This window comes from Drosophila arizonae, chromosome 4 (assembly GCF_054131065.1).
Source record: "Drosophila arizonae isolate 15081-1271.41 chromosome 4, UAZ_ARI_1.0, whole genome shotgun sequence".
Lineage (NCBI taxonomy): Eukaryota > Metazoa > Arthropoda > Insecta > Diptera > Drosophilidae > Drosophila > Drosophila arizonae.
Genome location: NC_142924.1, coordinates 24,172,943 through 24,187,337, shown reverse-complemented (window position 1 = coordinate 24,187,337; position 14,395 = coordinate 24,172,943). Strand labels below are relative to the sequence as shown.

Genomic DNA, 14,395 nt, shown 5'->3' with positions numbered 1-14,395 from the left:
AGCTGTGAATTAAAATAAAGTAAAAAGAGGATTGACTGAGAGAATAAAAGCCATGCTGGCTAAGTAATAAATAGTTCTCCTGATAGTTCAAGCTTCTTACGAATTGCAAGTCGAACAATTTTTAATTCAAACAATAAGAAACGTGGAATATTGCCATCGAATCTGAGTGGAGGACTTCTTTGAATGGAACCACAAATTAATGTGCATCTACTTCGCTTCATTCTGTAAAGATAATAACGGTAACTTTTTAATATATTCAATCAGCTCTGGCTTGATGGACTTGGAGATAAATACTTCTTATGTAAATATGGGAGAGTGACATGCTTGGGCACAAAGTTTCAAATAAGTTTGAATCGCCATCGCCTATCTTTTTTCCAAGTTATTCCAATTTCAGTTTCCTTGCTTTGCAACAATTTTCACTTTCGCTGGCATTTTACTTTGTGCTAGATATGCAAATTCCTAAGATACTCAGAGCCGCTTCTCATGCCATATACGCACATCTCTTTACTTTCCGCCTAGTAAGATATTCACGAATGCTCTATTTTGCATGGCATTCGTATGTTTAGATACTCTTTCAAAGGGCACTACGGACTTATTGAGAGGCTGAGAAAAACTTAAATCAATCAAGTCCAACTATTTTTTTCTTATATCAATAAATAATATTTTACATCACTAAACAATACGAATACTTTATTTCAATATTCTGTTTAACAGTACAATATAGGTTTATCATGTATTACATGAGGTAATCCTACCTGTCCAATCTTTACCTCTTAAATATTTTTAATAAAATCATTTAAGAGGCGTTTTCTACTGATCACATAATATTTGCTGTGCCAAGGGACATTAAAGCTTCGGTGCAGCTGCGTCATATCCTTTCTTGGCTGCTTTCTTTACCGACAACATAATAATAAGTTTTGCCTTTTTCTCTTGCTGGCCCTTCGTTTCTGTTGTTGTTGTTGTTGTTGTTGTTGTTCTTTGCATTGCGGGAAACACTTTCAAAGGGCAACCTGCATCTGCCATTTGCTGTTGTCGTTGTTATTGTTGCTGTTGTTGTTGTTGTTGTTGTTGTTACTGCTGGTGCTGCTGCTTCTGCGGTATTGAGCGCAAAAGTTTACTGAACGCAGAAGAAAAAAAAAAAGAAAAGCATATTACGCACTCACACAGACACACTCTGGCAATGGCCATAAGAACTTTCATGCATGTGTGTGTGGGTGTGCTCTCATGTGTGTGCGTGTGTGAATGCGAGTTGTACTATTTACGCCGCCTTCGCTGTCGACTCCTTTGGCGCTTTATGGCGGCGACTGCGACCGTTTGCAGCGTGTCCTTACACACACTTTAAATTATTTATTTTTACACTTTGCTGTTACACATTTAAAGCTGTGTGCGTGCGCATACGATTGCGCTCGTCCATGTGTCTGTGTGTGTGTAGCTGTGCGTGTTGGCGATGTTTTTTAATACACTTGGCAAGCAACGCTATGCAGGCTTCGGCCTGCTCCAACAACGACCGAGGAAGACAAAGAACAGGGACCGCTCTTTATATTTACACAGTTTCGCTCTCGCTCTCTCATTTTCTCAGTTTCGGGCTAGCTCTCTCTCTCTCTCTTTTTCACTGTGCCGTATCCCTGTCTCTCTCGTGGCTCACAGTTTCGCTCGCGCTGACTGGCTTTTCTTTTCAAAACTTGTAAATTATTTGCCTTTTGCCTTATTCCTTACACATACGCGCACAAATTGTCTTGAGTTTATGTGTTAAACTTTACATCTCATGTTTGGCCGTGGACGGACTCGCTCTGGGTGCGGGTGGCGAGCCTTGTGTCCTGTTCTGCTAGCCATTGTAGGATGCGGCCATGTGGGCGTCATTGTATCTGTGGCCTGTGCGCCTGCATGGCATGTAAATGATATCGTTCCTTCTGGCCACGTCCATATCCACATCTACATCTACATCCACGTCCACATCCACATCCACATCCACATCCACTACTACATCTACATCCATGTCCTTGTCGTCCTTGCTCACGTCACCAACGGCGACGTCGCTTTATTGCTCGCTTTTGTTGAAGCTGCCTGCCTGCTGCCGTTCAACAAATGAACAACATAAATAATTGCAAAGGCTCGCACTTACACGCACACACATACATGCACATGTAATCGCACACGTATGCAAAGTGGGGTAAATCGCAGCATTTGCTGCATACTTAGAGGCGCCGCACGCGCCAACAAATCTGTTGAGCTTCAGCCTTGCCTGCCTCCGCTTCGAAGCAAGATTAATGAGCGATGGACTAAAAGCTATTCAAAGTCAGCTGCCAATGCGAATTCCCATCTGCGGCAGCACAAGCAACGACAACAACTGGTAGCCCCACCTAATTACTTATTTGATGCAATCCATAAACGTCGCCTATCAATGAGCCACCTCCGCAGGTGTGCCGGCCACTCGAATCACTCAACTAATTGCTGCCGCACGCTCAACAGGCACTAAGCCGCCTCAACAATCCGCTCATCCAGCTCGGCCAGTTGCGCCTATTAATGCTGCCACCGCTGTTAATTGTTGTTTCACCTGTCGTGTAGAATAACAAGTTGCACAACCGCCCCCGCCCACCCACTAATTGCGGCTATATGTTTGCATCTCAATATACAAATGCGATTACATTAAGCAGCTTGTCCCTCGTCCGCTCCAATTAGAAACGAACTGCACAAGAAAGCCGTGCAACGCCTCAGATTTTGATTGCGATTTTAGTGCATTCGCCAGTTCAAATTTCAGCTTTAAACCTCGATTAAAACTTTTCTATATTGCATTAAACAAGTGTTCTACTGATTCAAGAGGAAGGGGAAAATAAATGATAACAGCATCACCTATAAAATCTTTGGAAATGAACAGTAGAAAGCCCAAGTAAAATAATTCTTAAGCGCCTTATCTAACTTGAGTCAAAGTAAAGTTGAATGTGAATAGAGAAACGTAAATAGCTCAGAGTGAGCGAACAAACGTTTAGATAGCTCAAATGACAGCCTTAATTTAAATCTATACATATAAACTTCTCGGAAATGCTGTTTGGAACAGGTTTTGTCAATAAAAAAATACGGCTTTGAAGTCGGTTTAGCGGTTGCCCTTACAGCTTACAAAAAACCCACTAAACAGAGAGTTGTTTTATTTAATCGTTTGCTTAGTTCTATTAGTATTAATTGTTGTTTTTATTTCATTTTGAATATGACTGTTATTTGGAGGTTTGCTGCATACACATATTAAATTACGATAAATTCCAATTGCTGTTCAGCTTTCATTTAGCTTTAGCTCAATTACGTTTATCGTTTCTGTTTTGCTTCTTCACTTTCGTACCTATTCCCGCAATAACCACAACAACAACAACAACAACATCAGCTCCGGTCCAGCAGGTTTTTTTGCTGTCGTGCGCCCAACATTCACTTCTGCCTTTGTCGCTCTTTCTCTCTCTCTTTGTCTCTCTCAGCACCACAGCTGCTCGGGCTCTCGCTCTCTCCCTTTTTCGCTCTCTCCGCGACTGATCTGCCACGCTGACTTTCAGCGTCTGTAGCCTCGATAAGGCCGACGCCGCAGTCTGATCGTGAACTTCACTGTAGTCGGGCGTTGCTTTGCGTGTCTCTGGCGAAGAGTTGTGAAACCTAATTGTGAGTTGGCTCTATAATAAGTGCATATCTGGGTGAGAAATCGCTGATTGTGGATCGTCTTATGCTCGGTGTTATCAACGTGTGTAAGCACCTTAACAGTCCCAATTCGGGTCTCGAGTGTGCTATAAACTATAATTAAGTACGTGCGCGCCCTCAACCCGCCCGCAGTCGCGTTCGACTCGGCCCATTTAAATCAATACAAGAAAAAATTACCGCACTGGTTTCTTTATCGCCATCGCATTATTTTCCTTTGTTTTAAAAACATAAATGAATATAAATTCACGCCAGGTTGGACTTAATATTTCGATAGCATTAATCTTATTTCATTCCCGTTCATTCTCGCCCGTTGTCGTTGCTCTCCTGCGCCGGCTCTTGCTTCCTCTTTCCCATCGCGCCCCCCTTGGCACGGGCTCCACGTCAAGGTACATGTCCCAAGACCGGGAGAGCAACAACAAAATACATGACACGATAAAGCAATAAAGCGAAAATTGCAACAAGTTTCGCCGTTCCGTTACGTCTGATGGCTTTCGGTGCAGTTTGCACAGCTTGTCGCTTAAACACAATTCGATTTAAAATTAATTTTAAACAGAATAAAATAAACATGCAGCCCATGCAAGTGTGACAAGCAACAGCAACAGCAACAGCAGCAACAACCTCAACTCAATTAAATCGTTCGCCGAATTGTCGCTGCAAAAACAAGATGCAAAAACTACATACACACACATTATGTATATATATTTGTATATAGAAATATATTTGTATATATACTATAAACATGCATGAAATCAAGCAGCAATAACAATACAAATGATGCTGCTTACCTCTCAATAAACATTTTCCAGTTTTTTGTACGCGCATTCATTTATTTATCCACGACTCTCAATTTATTTATTGTGATTATATTGTTATTTATTAACATCTGTCGTGCTTGTTGTTGCTGTTGCTGGCGGTGTTTTTCCCTTTTACTTACTTTTCTTGTATTTATGGAATGTTTTTCATCTTTGTGCAATATTCGCTGCATTTATTGTTACTGCCAATTTGCTGTTTATGATTTTTATAGCACTTCCACGCGACTAAACAAATTCCATAAAATTCGTACATAAATCTATTATGAAGCAATCGCAATACGCTCAACTTTACCATTGTTCACTTGCCTCTATTAACTGACTTTTTATGACGAGCTCTAAAAATTCGACAGACGGCGAGCACGTGCAAAGTGAATATGAGCAAAACATAGATAGCTGTGGATGTATTCCAGACAGAAATGACATCAGAGTCGGGTTTAATCGAACTTGTTTTACAAATCGAGGCAGTACTATTTCGAACACCTGATTGCGAGAAAAACATTGTCACGTGAGTGGCCAAGAAGAACGGATACATGCCATAAAAACTACATGTACTGAATCATTTCCATTCAGAATTGAGTTTTGATGCAATATTAATCACTATGTTTAGTTGTTGCACTTATAGCCAAAAATCACTTTATCCTATATGTACAATATAACCTAAGTATAAATGGAAAAATTACACAATAGACTGCGAATCCTTGAATATTGAGCCATTTATGGTAATCGGAAATAACTTGACTCATATTTATTTACCTCAAACCCGAAGATGTGTATAGATTTTTTTGCTGTGGCTCGACTTTAAAAAGCAAATGCTTTTCAATTTTAATAAATCAATAGAGAAGGTTGACAGTAAAATAGTTATTGGGTTTTGAGTTTATAGCACCTAAACTGAGCAACATAAACTATCTACCCAAAATTACCACGCCCTCCAATTGGCTGTAATCACAGCATCCCGGCCAAATTATGGCATTTGTAGACAATAGTAATTCTCTTTAGCTCTGTAGAAATGATTCACTGTAGCAGCAGATCCGCTGAGTAGATTTGCAATGGCTTTGGTTGTATGTTTCAATTTTCCGCAGTCGAAATTTTCTGCCATCGCAGCACATCTCTTTCGCTTCATTATTGAACTTGAAAGCACCCAACCCCTCTATCTTGTCAATGGCAATATATCGAATGAAGTGTAATCAACGCTACATATATTGGAATGGAATGAAAGCCGATTGTATTACAGGACTATAACTGTATTTTGGGCTCATGTAAAAACCTACAACATATGAAGCAGAAGCAGTCATGACTGTGGAGAGTAAGCTAAATGTCAGAGACTGAAAAGTTTTTATTTTATTTTATTTATTTATTTTTTTTTTTTTTTGAAATTTTGTTTATATTCCGAGATTTAAATGCTCATAAACTAAAGGCAAAAGCAACTCGTTTAATTTTTTATTTTTACGTGGTTATCAATAAAATTCTCTGCTTTGAAACTTCAATAAAGAGGTTGGGTGAACTACAGCGGCAATATCAGAAAGCATTCAGCGAATTCTTGACGCAGAGAATTTATGATTACATTTAGAAGCTCTGAAATACTAATATACTTTTATAGCTAAAAGAAATATACTAGCATTGATTTCAAATATACTAAAATGTGTTCTAAAAGGCGGACTTTTAAAATACTTTGAAGACTTAAAGATCGAACTTACCTAAAGAAATAAATTTATAATAAGTAAGAAGGCTTCATTGGAGACTGCTCGACTAGGAGCTACCCTGAACCCTCCAAGCTGATATTCTACTCATTCTACACTTCTTTTATGCACACATGCATAAACACGCATTCATACGCATGTATAATCACGCGCTCTGCTGACTGCGCAGTTAGCAGCGACGGCTGCGCCGCAGTTTTATGAGAATTTTTTAGTTGAATAATTTCCCTTGTAGTAGGACTGTCTTCATGAAACTTTAAACATTATACCCTGATTTTCCATTTTCAATGGGATTCTTAATTTTGATTTGATTTTTCACTTATTTCTTGTGTACCAAAAAACTTAGTAAAATCTGTAAGCTTTTAAGCAAAAAGTATATTATTCGATTTCGATAAAATTATGACTCAACAGAGATAGAACAAGAGAGAGAGATAGTAATAGATAAGTGACAGACAGAGACGCATAGAGAGAGGACTCCAAACAGATAAATCTATTTTATTGACAGCTCCCTCAACAGAGAAAAGCTACAAAAGAATCCTAAAAGAGGCTCTTCAAGTGAAACAAGCAAAATTACAATCTAATCACAATATTACTTACTCTTATTGCGTAGTGTTCAGATAGCTGCTTTCATGTTAGATAAGACATCACGGGAAAAGTTGTGCGTATAACTTCGGTATTTGTTGAACTATTAGTTTAAGATATATTATTACAAAGTTATATGTAGGACTTTCTGATGTAGTGAAAATAGTTTCAAACAAAATTTGTTATATGTTTCTCATTTCAAACTATCTCACATGCAGATTTCTATTGCAAGCAATGAAAGGAAATTAATTTAAATGAACTTTTTGTAAATTGTGGTTAGCTGTGACACATTTCGGCAATTCTATTTGAATACTTGCCACTTGTCACGCAATTTGAGACACATCAGCAACCACTGCCGTCAATCAACGCAGCCCGGCTCGAAAACTCGTACATTACCAGAAACCAGCACCACATTAACCAGGCTCCTAATTTATAGCTAATCATCACATACATTTACATTTACCTGCGGAGCCTGCCCCGGATGAAAAGTTTAAGCCGCAGTGTAACTAAATCCCTCGGGCAGGGGACGAACAGGCGAATAGGCGAAGAGGCGGGGGCCAGGCAGCACGCGTCATCCGCTAAAAGTCAAATTAAATATCTATTTTTGGGCCACATGTATAAAAATGTAAATTGCTGGGGGATTGGTGGCAGGAGAGGCGCAGGAGCGCAGGCATCCTCGCTGAAGGATGTTGCGGGCTGGCGTTGTTAATTATTCCCATGAACTTGATAGTTTCCCATCAAAAGGTAGCAGAAGCGACTAATGAAAATTCAAATTAATATGAATATGCAAATGTGAAAATGAGAAAATTTCCCCAAAAATACGTGTACATGAGTGTGTGCCTCTGTGTGCGTTTGTGTGTGTGTCTCCCGATGTGCGTGCGTATTTCAGTGCTTTTAATTATTGTTGTTTGCATTTCAGTCGAAACGCCGCAAATTAGTAATGTTGCCGAGTCGTATCAGGCCGACGCTGCACCGTGCCTATAAATTTAATTGCCTCTGCTCCGGCTTACAGTTCGTAGTTAGCAATTAGCATCCGAAACCGCTAGCTGTGCCTCGACTAGCTATGGAAATTGGAATGGAAATGGAAATGGATTGTGTGATACAACACATAACAAAGTGTCGATGCGATTGCTATCGCAGCTGCGCGAATGAGGCGCGAAATTGAATCAGTGACTGAAATTGTTGCAACATTAGAGATGAGCCAACATTCATCATGGAGCAGGCAGCACTCAGGCAGGCATTATTGTTAGCATATGAATGACGCCTGTGCCCCCGCCAACTGCAGCTGGGTAAGCAACCTGATGCCTCGAGCTTGGCTCCGACGCTGGCTAATGATGCGCATGATGTGCGCCATTGTCATTGTCATCATCTTGGCGGCTGCTGCATGTGCCAGTGCCAGTGGCAGTGGCAGTAGCAGGAGCAGTGGCAGGAGCAGCTGCCGCCAGAACGTCAACTTCGTCTTCATCAGTGGCATCTGCGGCATCAGTGGCTGCCTTGACGACTCTGTTGCACATGCAGCACGGCGTTGTTGGACGGCCTCCAACAGAGCTGCACTGCATGAAATTAATATTAATCGCAGCAATGCATTTAAGCCGCATTTAGACGATTTGCCAGCCTTATCCCGGCGCTTTTTCATTTCACAGCCTTTGTGCGCGCTTTGTTTATTGTGTGATTTTTATTTATTGTTTTGCGGTCGCGCGGTTATTAAAATGCCGCTGGCAATTTGTAATCATTAGAGCCGCCCGTGGTGGATTATAGTGGCTCGGTGGTTACACAAAACCACTCTGCGCCTTCTCCAGGCAATTTGGCGTCGCTTTGTTGCTTTGACTTTGACTGCAACTGTGATTATAACTATGGCCGTGACTGTGGCTGTGGCTGTGGCTGTGGCAGTGGCTGACAAAAGTCGCTGACATTTTAGCCAACTAATATCCATGCAGTTATGCAAATCACACACACACAGGCTAGAGGCGACTGCCATTTTCACGTCTACCGACTGCAGCTCCTTCAGCCATCAACGTCATCATCGTTTTTGTTTCCGCTCGCCGTGTTGTAGTTGTCGTGGTAAAATCTAAGTGGCCACTTGACTAAATTAATATGACACTGCTGGAAGTGGCCCGCACTTGTCAATGCGAACTTGCCCTTTGCCTTCACCCTGCCCTGCCGTGCTCCGCCATAAGCCATTGCCTGCTGTGTGCTACGGCCTCGCCTTCTGCTGGCTCTCCTTATCGTCTTTTGGCCAACAATATGAATAATTATGACGTCAAACTGTCAGTTGATTTGCATGCTCCACTCTGGTGACTGGCTTCCAGCTGCCAAGGACTACCAAGCCCTGCATGCCAATGGCTAAAACGGAGCACCTTACGGCCTTAGCTTCAGGCAATTGCATCGAGACTGACAATCGACAGGAGGCGACACAGAATATTCCAGCACAATGTGTGTAATTTTAAGGGAGATGACTGAATAAGCAACAATACAAAATATTTTATATTCCAGATTTCCTAAAGATTTGCATACTCTTTCAAATCACAAAATACTCTCTCCACTCAATCTACTTCATATTGTAATCATACGTCTTTGGCTGATGAATCGTTGAGGAAGGAGAAGCCGAATCGTTGAACTTGTTTTATTTTTGCTGAAGTACTTCGTCCACATTGATTTATATAGGTTTATGAGCTGTTGGCTAGGTATATAGCGAAACTATATCATAATATTATTATCAGCACTGTTATCAAAGTACATATCGAATATCAAAGTGAATAGTAATAATAATAATCATATTAAAAATGACTCATGAGCATCAAGTTACAAGCAAAACAAAAAAGAAACAAACAAAAATATTTTAAAGAGAAAAATAATTAAATAAAAATATAAATATGTTAAATAAAAGTAAATAAATAACACTTACTTTTTTGTACGTATATGTGTCTGTGAAGTCAATTTCAATGTGGCTATCAGCAAAGCTGATTTATGAAATATGTCCACACATTTTAATGAAAATGAAAATACGAAAAAAGCAAAAACTTTCTTAGCCCTCACCCATTGAGATTAAAAGCGAGACAAAGTTAAATAAGCAGCTTACACTAAAGTATTTTACGCTTATACCTTCCCTGTATTTACATTAGATATTTCTGTGTCATTATTCATCAAGCTTAAATTTTAAATGAATTCAAAAGTTGCTCAGCCACGAAGATCCTATGCTACACTATTGAAGAGTGAAGACTTTAAAGTCACTAACTTCTTATATAATGTATAATATTAATACTAATATCTACAGCTCAAGCAGTCCCATTCAAATGCATTCCTTTCTTTCATCTAATATGCTAAATATAGCCATACATTTCTGTTGAAAGGAAACATGCCCTAAATAAAATCAAACACATACTTGCCCCGTTCGAGCGCAGCATGCCACACGTAGCCATATTTAATTTCCCAATGGCTGAGCTGGCTAACGCACACGCTGGCATCTCTGATGGCAGCCTACAAGCTGGCATGTCAGTGCCAACTCAGAATCCAAACTGTTTGCAGGTTGTCGCCTGTTGGCTTTTTCTCTTTTTTTTTTTTTTTTTTTTTTTTTTTTTTGTGTATACCTTTTTTTTAGTTTAGCTCGCTTTTTGCTGCGGCATATGTCACACTTGGCGCGCAGTTTGTGGCCAGGCCAGGGCTATGAAAATAACCATAAGGCAATTGCCCAGGCTGCTTGCAGCCTTCATGACAGAGCCTCCTGCCCGCTCAGATCCCCAGACTCCACGCCCAGTGTTTGTGGCACTCATAAGCCTTGAATGCTAAATGTCAAAGTTACTCCTTGGCGTAACATTCGACACATTGGGGTGTTGAGGTGTGCATACGTGTGTGCATGTGCGTGTGCGTATGTGTGTGCGTGTGCGTGTGAGTGCTCGTAATGGCTGCCTGACTGACTACAAACCGCCTCCCGCGCCCCACCTTCAGTCCAGTCCACTGACTTCAGCCTCATCATCCCGCCAGCTTTGCCAGCCTGCCTGGTTGCTCTTGGATTACATTACACTAAGTTCTGTGCAAACACAGTTGGCGCAGTTCATTAACATGTTACATGGACATGCAGACCCTGAGCTATAGCACTGCCTGGATTCGGGGCAGTTAGAGTCGGAGTTGGAGTTGAGTTTAGTTCGCTCTACTTTGAACGAGACTCTTTGGGGCTTGTTTGTTTGTGCAAATGTAGGCGTAAGCAAAATATGCATGTAAGTCTCTCAATGCCTGCTTGTATCTGTGTGTGTGTGTGTGGGTGTTTGTATGTGCTCGGGATGTATGCTTTATGCCATTTTCCACACACGTTCAACGCCCAAATCGCTCAACGCTGATGCGGAAGTGTTGCCTGGGCGCCCACTTCAAACAACTAGAACGACTCAGAGCTCAAAGCTTCAAATATGGCCACCATATGAATATAAAAATGAATGTGTATGAATACTTGGCTGTTTAAGAGTCAATGCGTCTGTGTGCGCGCGTGTGTGTGCTGAGGTTTCTGCCTAAGCTGCGTATTAAATGTAAAATATAAATAATTAACAGCACGCTGAGAGGCCGGAGCGAGGCTGTCGTACAGAAAGAAAGAAAAGTCGGTGCGGTTAGCAGTCCTCAGTGCAATTGACGCCCGACGTGGGACAGTCTTCTCTAATTAGGCGCACTCTGAGTGCAGTCGTGTGGCTAATCAATGAGGACACTGAGAATGGATCGGGGTCATGGGCTGGGCTGGGTTTGGTTTCGCTTGGTTTGGTTGGACTGAAACCAATCTGCACAATGCTCCACTTAATTTACAGTTTTAATGCGTTTTGCGACTGGTTGCTGTTGGCGCAGCAAAGTAGATTTAGCCGAATTCAAGCCGAGCACACAGAGCCCTAACAGCTAGCAAACAAACTAGCAAATAAGCAGGGCATAAAGACAGATGGGCGGGCGAGCGGAGAGATAGGCAGATGGATGGTAACAAGCGGAGGCTAATTCATTTGTTGGCTTCCGTGCACAAAACCAGCAGCCGTTGCATACTTTGCGGCGCAAACAAAACCAAGGCACCAGAGGCAACCACAGCCATTGCCACAATCGCAGTCGCAGTCGCAGTCGCAGTCAGCGTCGCAGTTGCCGTTGCAAGCAGCATCCATTCTGTGGTAAATGCAGTACTCGTATGCGGAGCCGCACGTCAATGAGTCCCCGAAACAAAAGCCAAAAAACTGCATATATAGACACATATAGTAGTCGCAGCAATACCCTGGTGAGCTCTGCTCGGACTATTTGGCCGGGCTGAGCCTGGCCAGAGGCAGGCCGGAGTCTGGCCGTAAAACTCAGGGCAATTCGTTTTAATGAATCCATCCACATGCAGACATGGGCGGTCGTCCGGGCCAGTCAGCTCGTCAGAGCAGCTGATTGTATCAACTTCCTAAGTGGATTTTGCAGTCCAACTGGCATTACGCCTCTTGGCCGCAGGTAATTTCGTATGAATGAAAAGCAAAAGTCGGCACGGGCCACATCACAGCCATTCGCTAGCTCTCTCTCTCTCCCTCGCTCTCTCTTTCTCTCGCCTTTCTCCCTCTGAATTTCTGTCTTACTCTTCCCCTCCGTCAAGCTCTCACCAACAATTTATTTGTCGCTTGCTGTCTGCATTGTTGCAGCTGAGGCAGGCTTGAGCTTACTTATTCATGCCATAGCCTATGCATATGAGCAGCTCTTGGCTCTGATTCTGTGACATTTTATGTATGTGCGCTGCTGTGGGCCAGCTCCTGCCGTTCTGCTTCAATACCATTCGTTCAGTCACAGCTCCGCCATCCTTGGCTGCCAGCTTCGATCCCCAGGACCCGCCAGTTATGATTTTTGTTGCAGCAACTTTTCCGACTTTCTTCGTGGCAGCAATTCCCCGATCCAGCTGCAACCCCAATCCTTTTGCTGTGCTCAGCGGTGCACTCGGTGCAGCTTTTCACACTCATGCATTTTTAAGCGGTATTTGGCCGTTCTCAGTCACTAACACCGACTTTTCCGGCCAAAGACTGCGACGTTTCCCATTCACAGTTATTTTCAGCAAGTCGAAATAGTTTCTTCTGCAATTTTTATGATTCGACTTGGGAGTTGTATTGCCAAATTGCATTAGATGAAAAATGCGAGCTGCCTTTCAAATGAGCAGCTCTGAGGAAATTGGCTAGTTTGGCTGGCATCAGCTAATTCAGATAGAAACACCTATGAATATAATGTTTATTTTAATGTGTAATCCAATATATGTATGTTGATGATGTTCTGCAACAGTCTGCCAACAATCGCGAATGAAATATTTATTTTAATATAAAATAGTATATGTCAATGATCTATCTCAATGATTTACAGCCAATTATTAACATAATACTTGTTTTAATTAGTATATATTATTATTTTAATATTATATTGAGGATCTATGCGATATTATATATACTATTTATGTCAATTGGGAACTCAGCACTTCATTGCTCTTCAACTACAGGGTATCTGAGAGTGTTGGCGCGATGAGTGCCGATATTTGGATGCAGCCGGGCGTAAATCTCATTCTTTTGGGATAACAAACCATGGCAGCTTAGCAAAGCCAACAGGCAACTTTAAATTAGCGACTCAGCAAAAACTGAATTTCAATTAGTTATTATGAAATGCCGCATATGAAATTAGTTGTAATGAATATAACCCGCTGCGCAGCACACACCTTCCGCCCCACTCAGCTGCCCCAGTCAGCTGCTGCTGCTGGGTGGCTAATGGAAGCTGGCTATTAGTTTATGAATTACGTAAGCCTTTAGCTGCAGCGACTCTCCTTTTGTCTCTTTTTTAAAATTTAAAAACGCATTTATAGTGTGCGCATTTCACTTAGTTTTTATGTATTACGTTAAACAGCTTTAGACACTCAACTGGGCTAGGGTTCTTTTACGAGTACACATGGCGACTCTCTCTCTTTCTCGCACTACTTACGCATCTATCTCTTTTACTCTCGTTGCAGCTCTACGGTGCAGAGGAACGACAAACGGCAAAACTAATTTATGGCATTAAAAATGCATATTTTCTAGCAGTGCGTTGCCAGTTTTTATCATTTGCCAAGTGCGAAAGGCGTGAGCCACGGCAGCAGCCGCTTTCCGTTGCGGCGCTCTCTGACTGCGTGTTCGCGTTGGTGTTCGTGTGTGTGTCTGTGTGCGTGCGTGCAGTTTATGCGATCTACGAGCAGCTCATGCAGCTAAAATTGGATTCGACTGGCACAAAGCAGCATTAGAGCAACTGAGCCTGAAAATTTCCCCAGCCCCCCACAGCCCACGCCCGCTGCTTTAGCCGCTTCTTCGGCATCGTCTTCATCAACATCATTATCATCAACTGCAGCAGCACAAGCAGCAGCAGCAGCGTCGCATGATAATTCACTGCTCTGGCCCTGGACTGGCAACGAAATGGCTTTCCTATGTGCAACGGTGAGTAAAATTTACTCCAGCGAAATTAAATAAATATCAAGTTCTAAAACAGCTATACAAAAATCAAAAGTTTTAAGAATTTATGTAAAATACTATTTTAAAGAAACCATTTTACCCCGATTTTCCATTTGCATTGGAATTTGTATTAACTGCATCCGAATGCTGACTTGACCTGAGCAAAGCGTGTGACATTTACTCCAGCTCAAGA

At 41.8% G+C, this 14,395-nt stretch overlaps 1 protein-coding gene across 19 annotated transcripts in view; it reads left to right on the top strand.

The window, feature by feature from the left end:
* LOC108613886 (Glucose transporter 1) overlaps nucleotides 1–14,395 on the top strand; it is a 95,448-nt gene that overhangs the window by 48,902 nt on the left and 32,151 nt on the right. For all 19 annotated transcript variants that reach the window (XR_016270038.1, XR_016270037.1, XR_016270039.1 and 16 more), the window contains exon 4: nucleotides 13,731–14,187. Coding sequence is in view for 16 of the 19 variants with exons in the window: in XM_089468603.1 (XP_089324729.1) it covers nucleotides 14,178–14,187 (10 nt within the window). In the remaining 3 variants the exon portion in view is untranslated. The remainder of the gene's footprint in view (nucleotides 1–13,730; nucleotides 14,188–14,395) is intronic.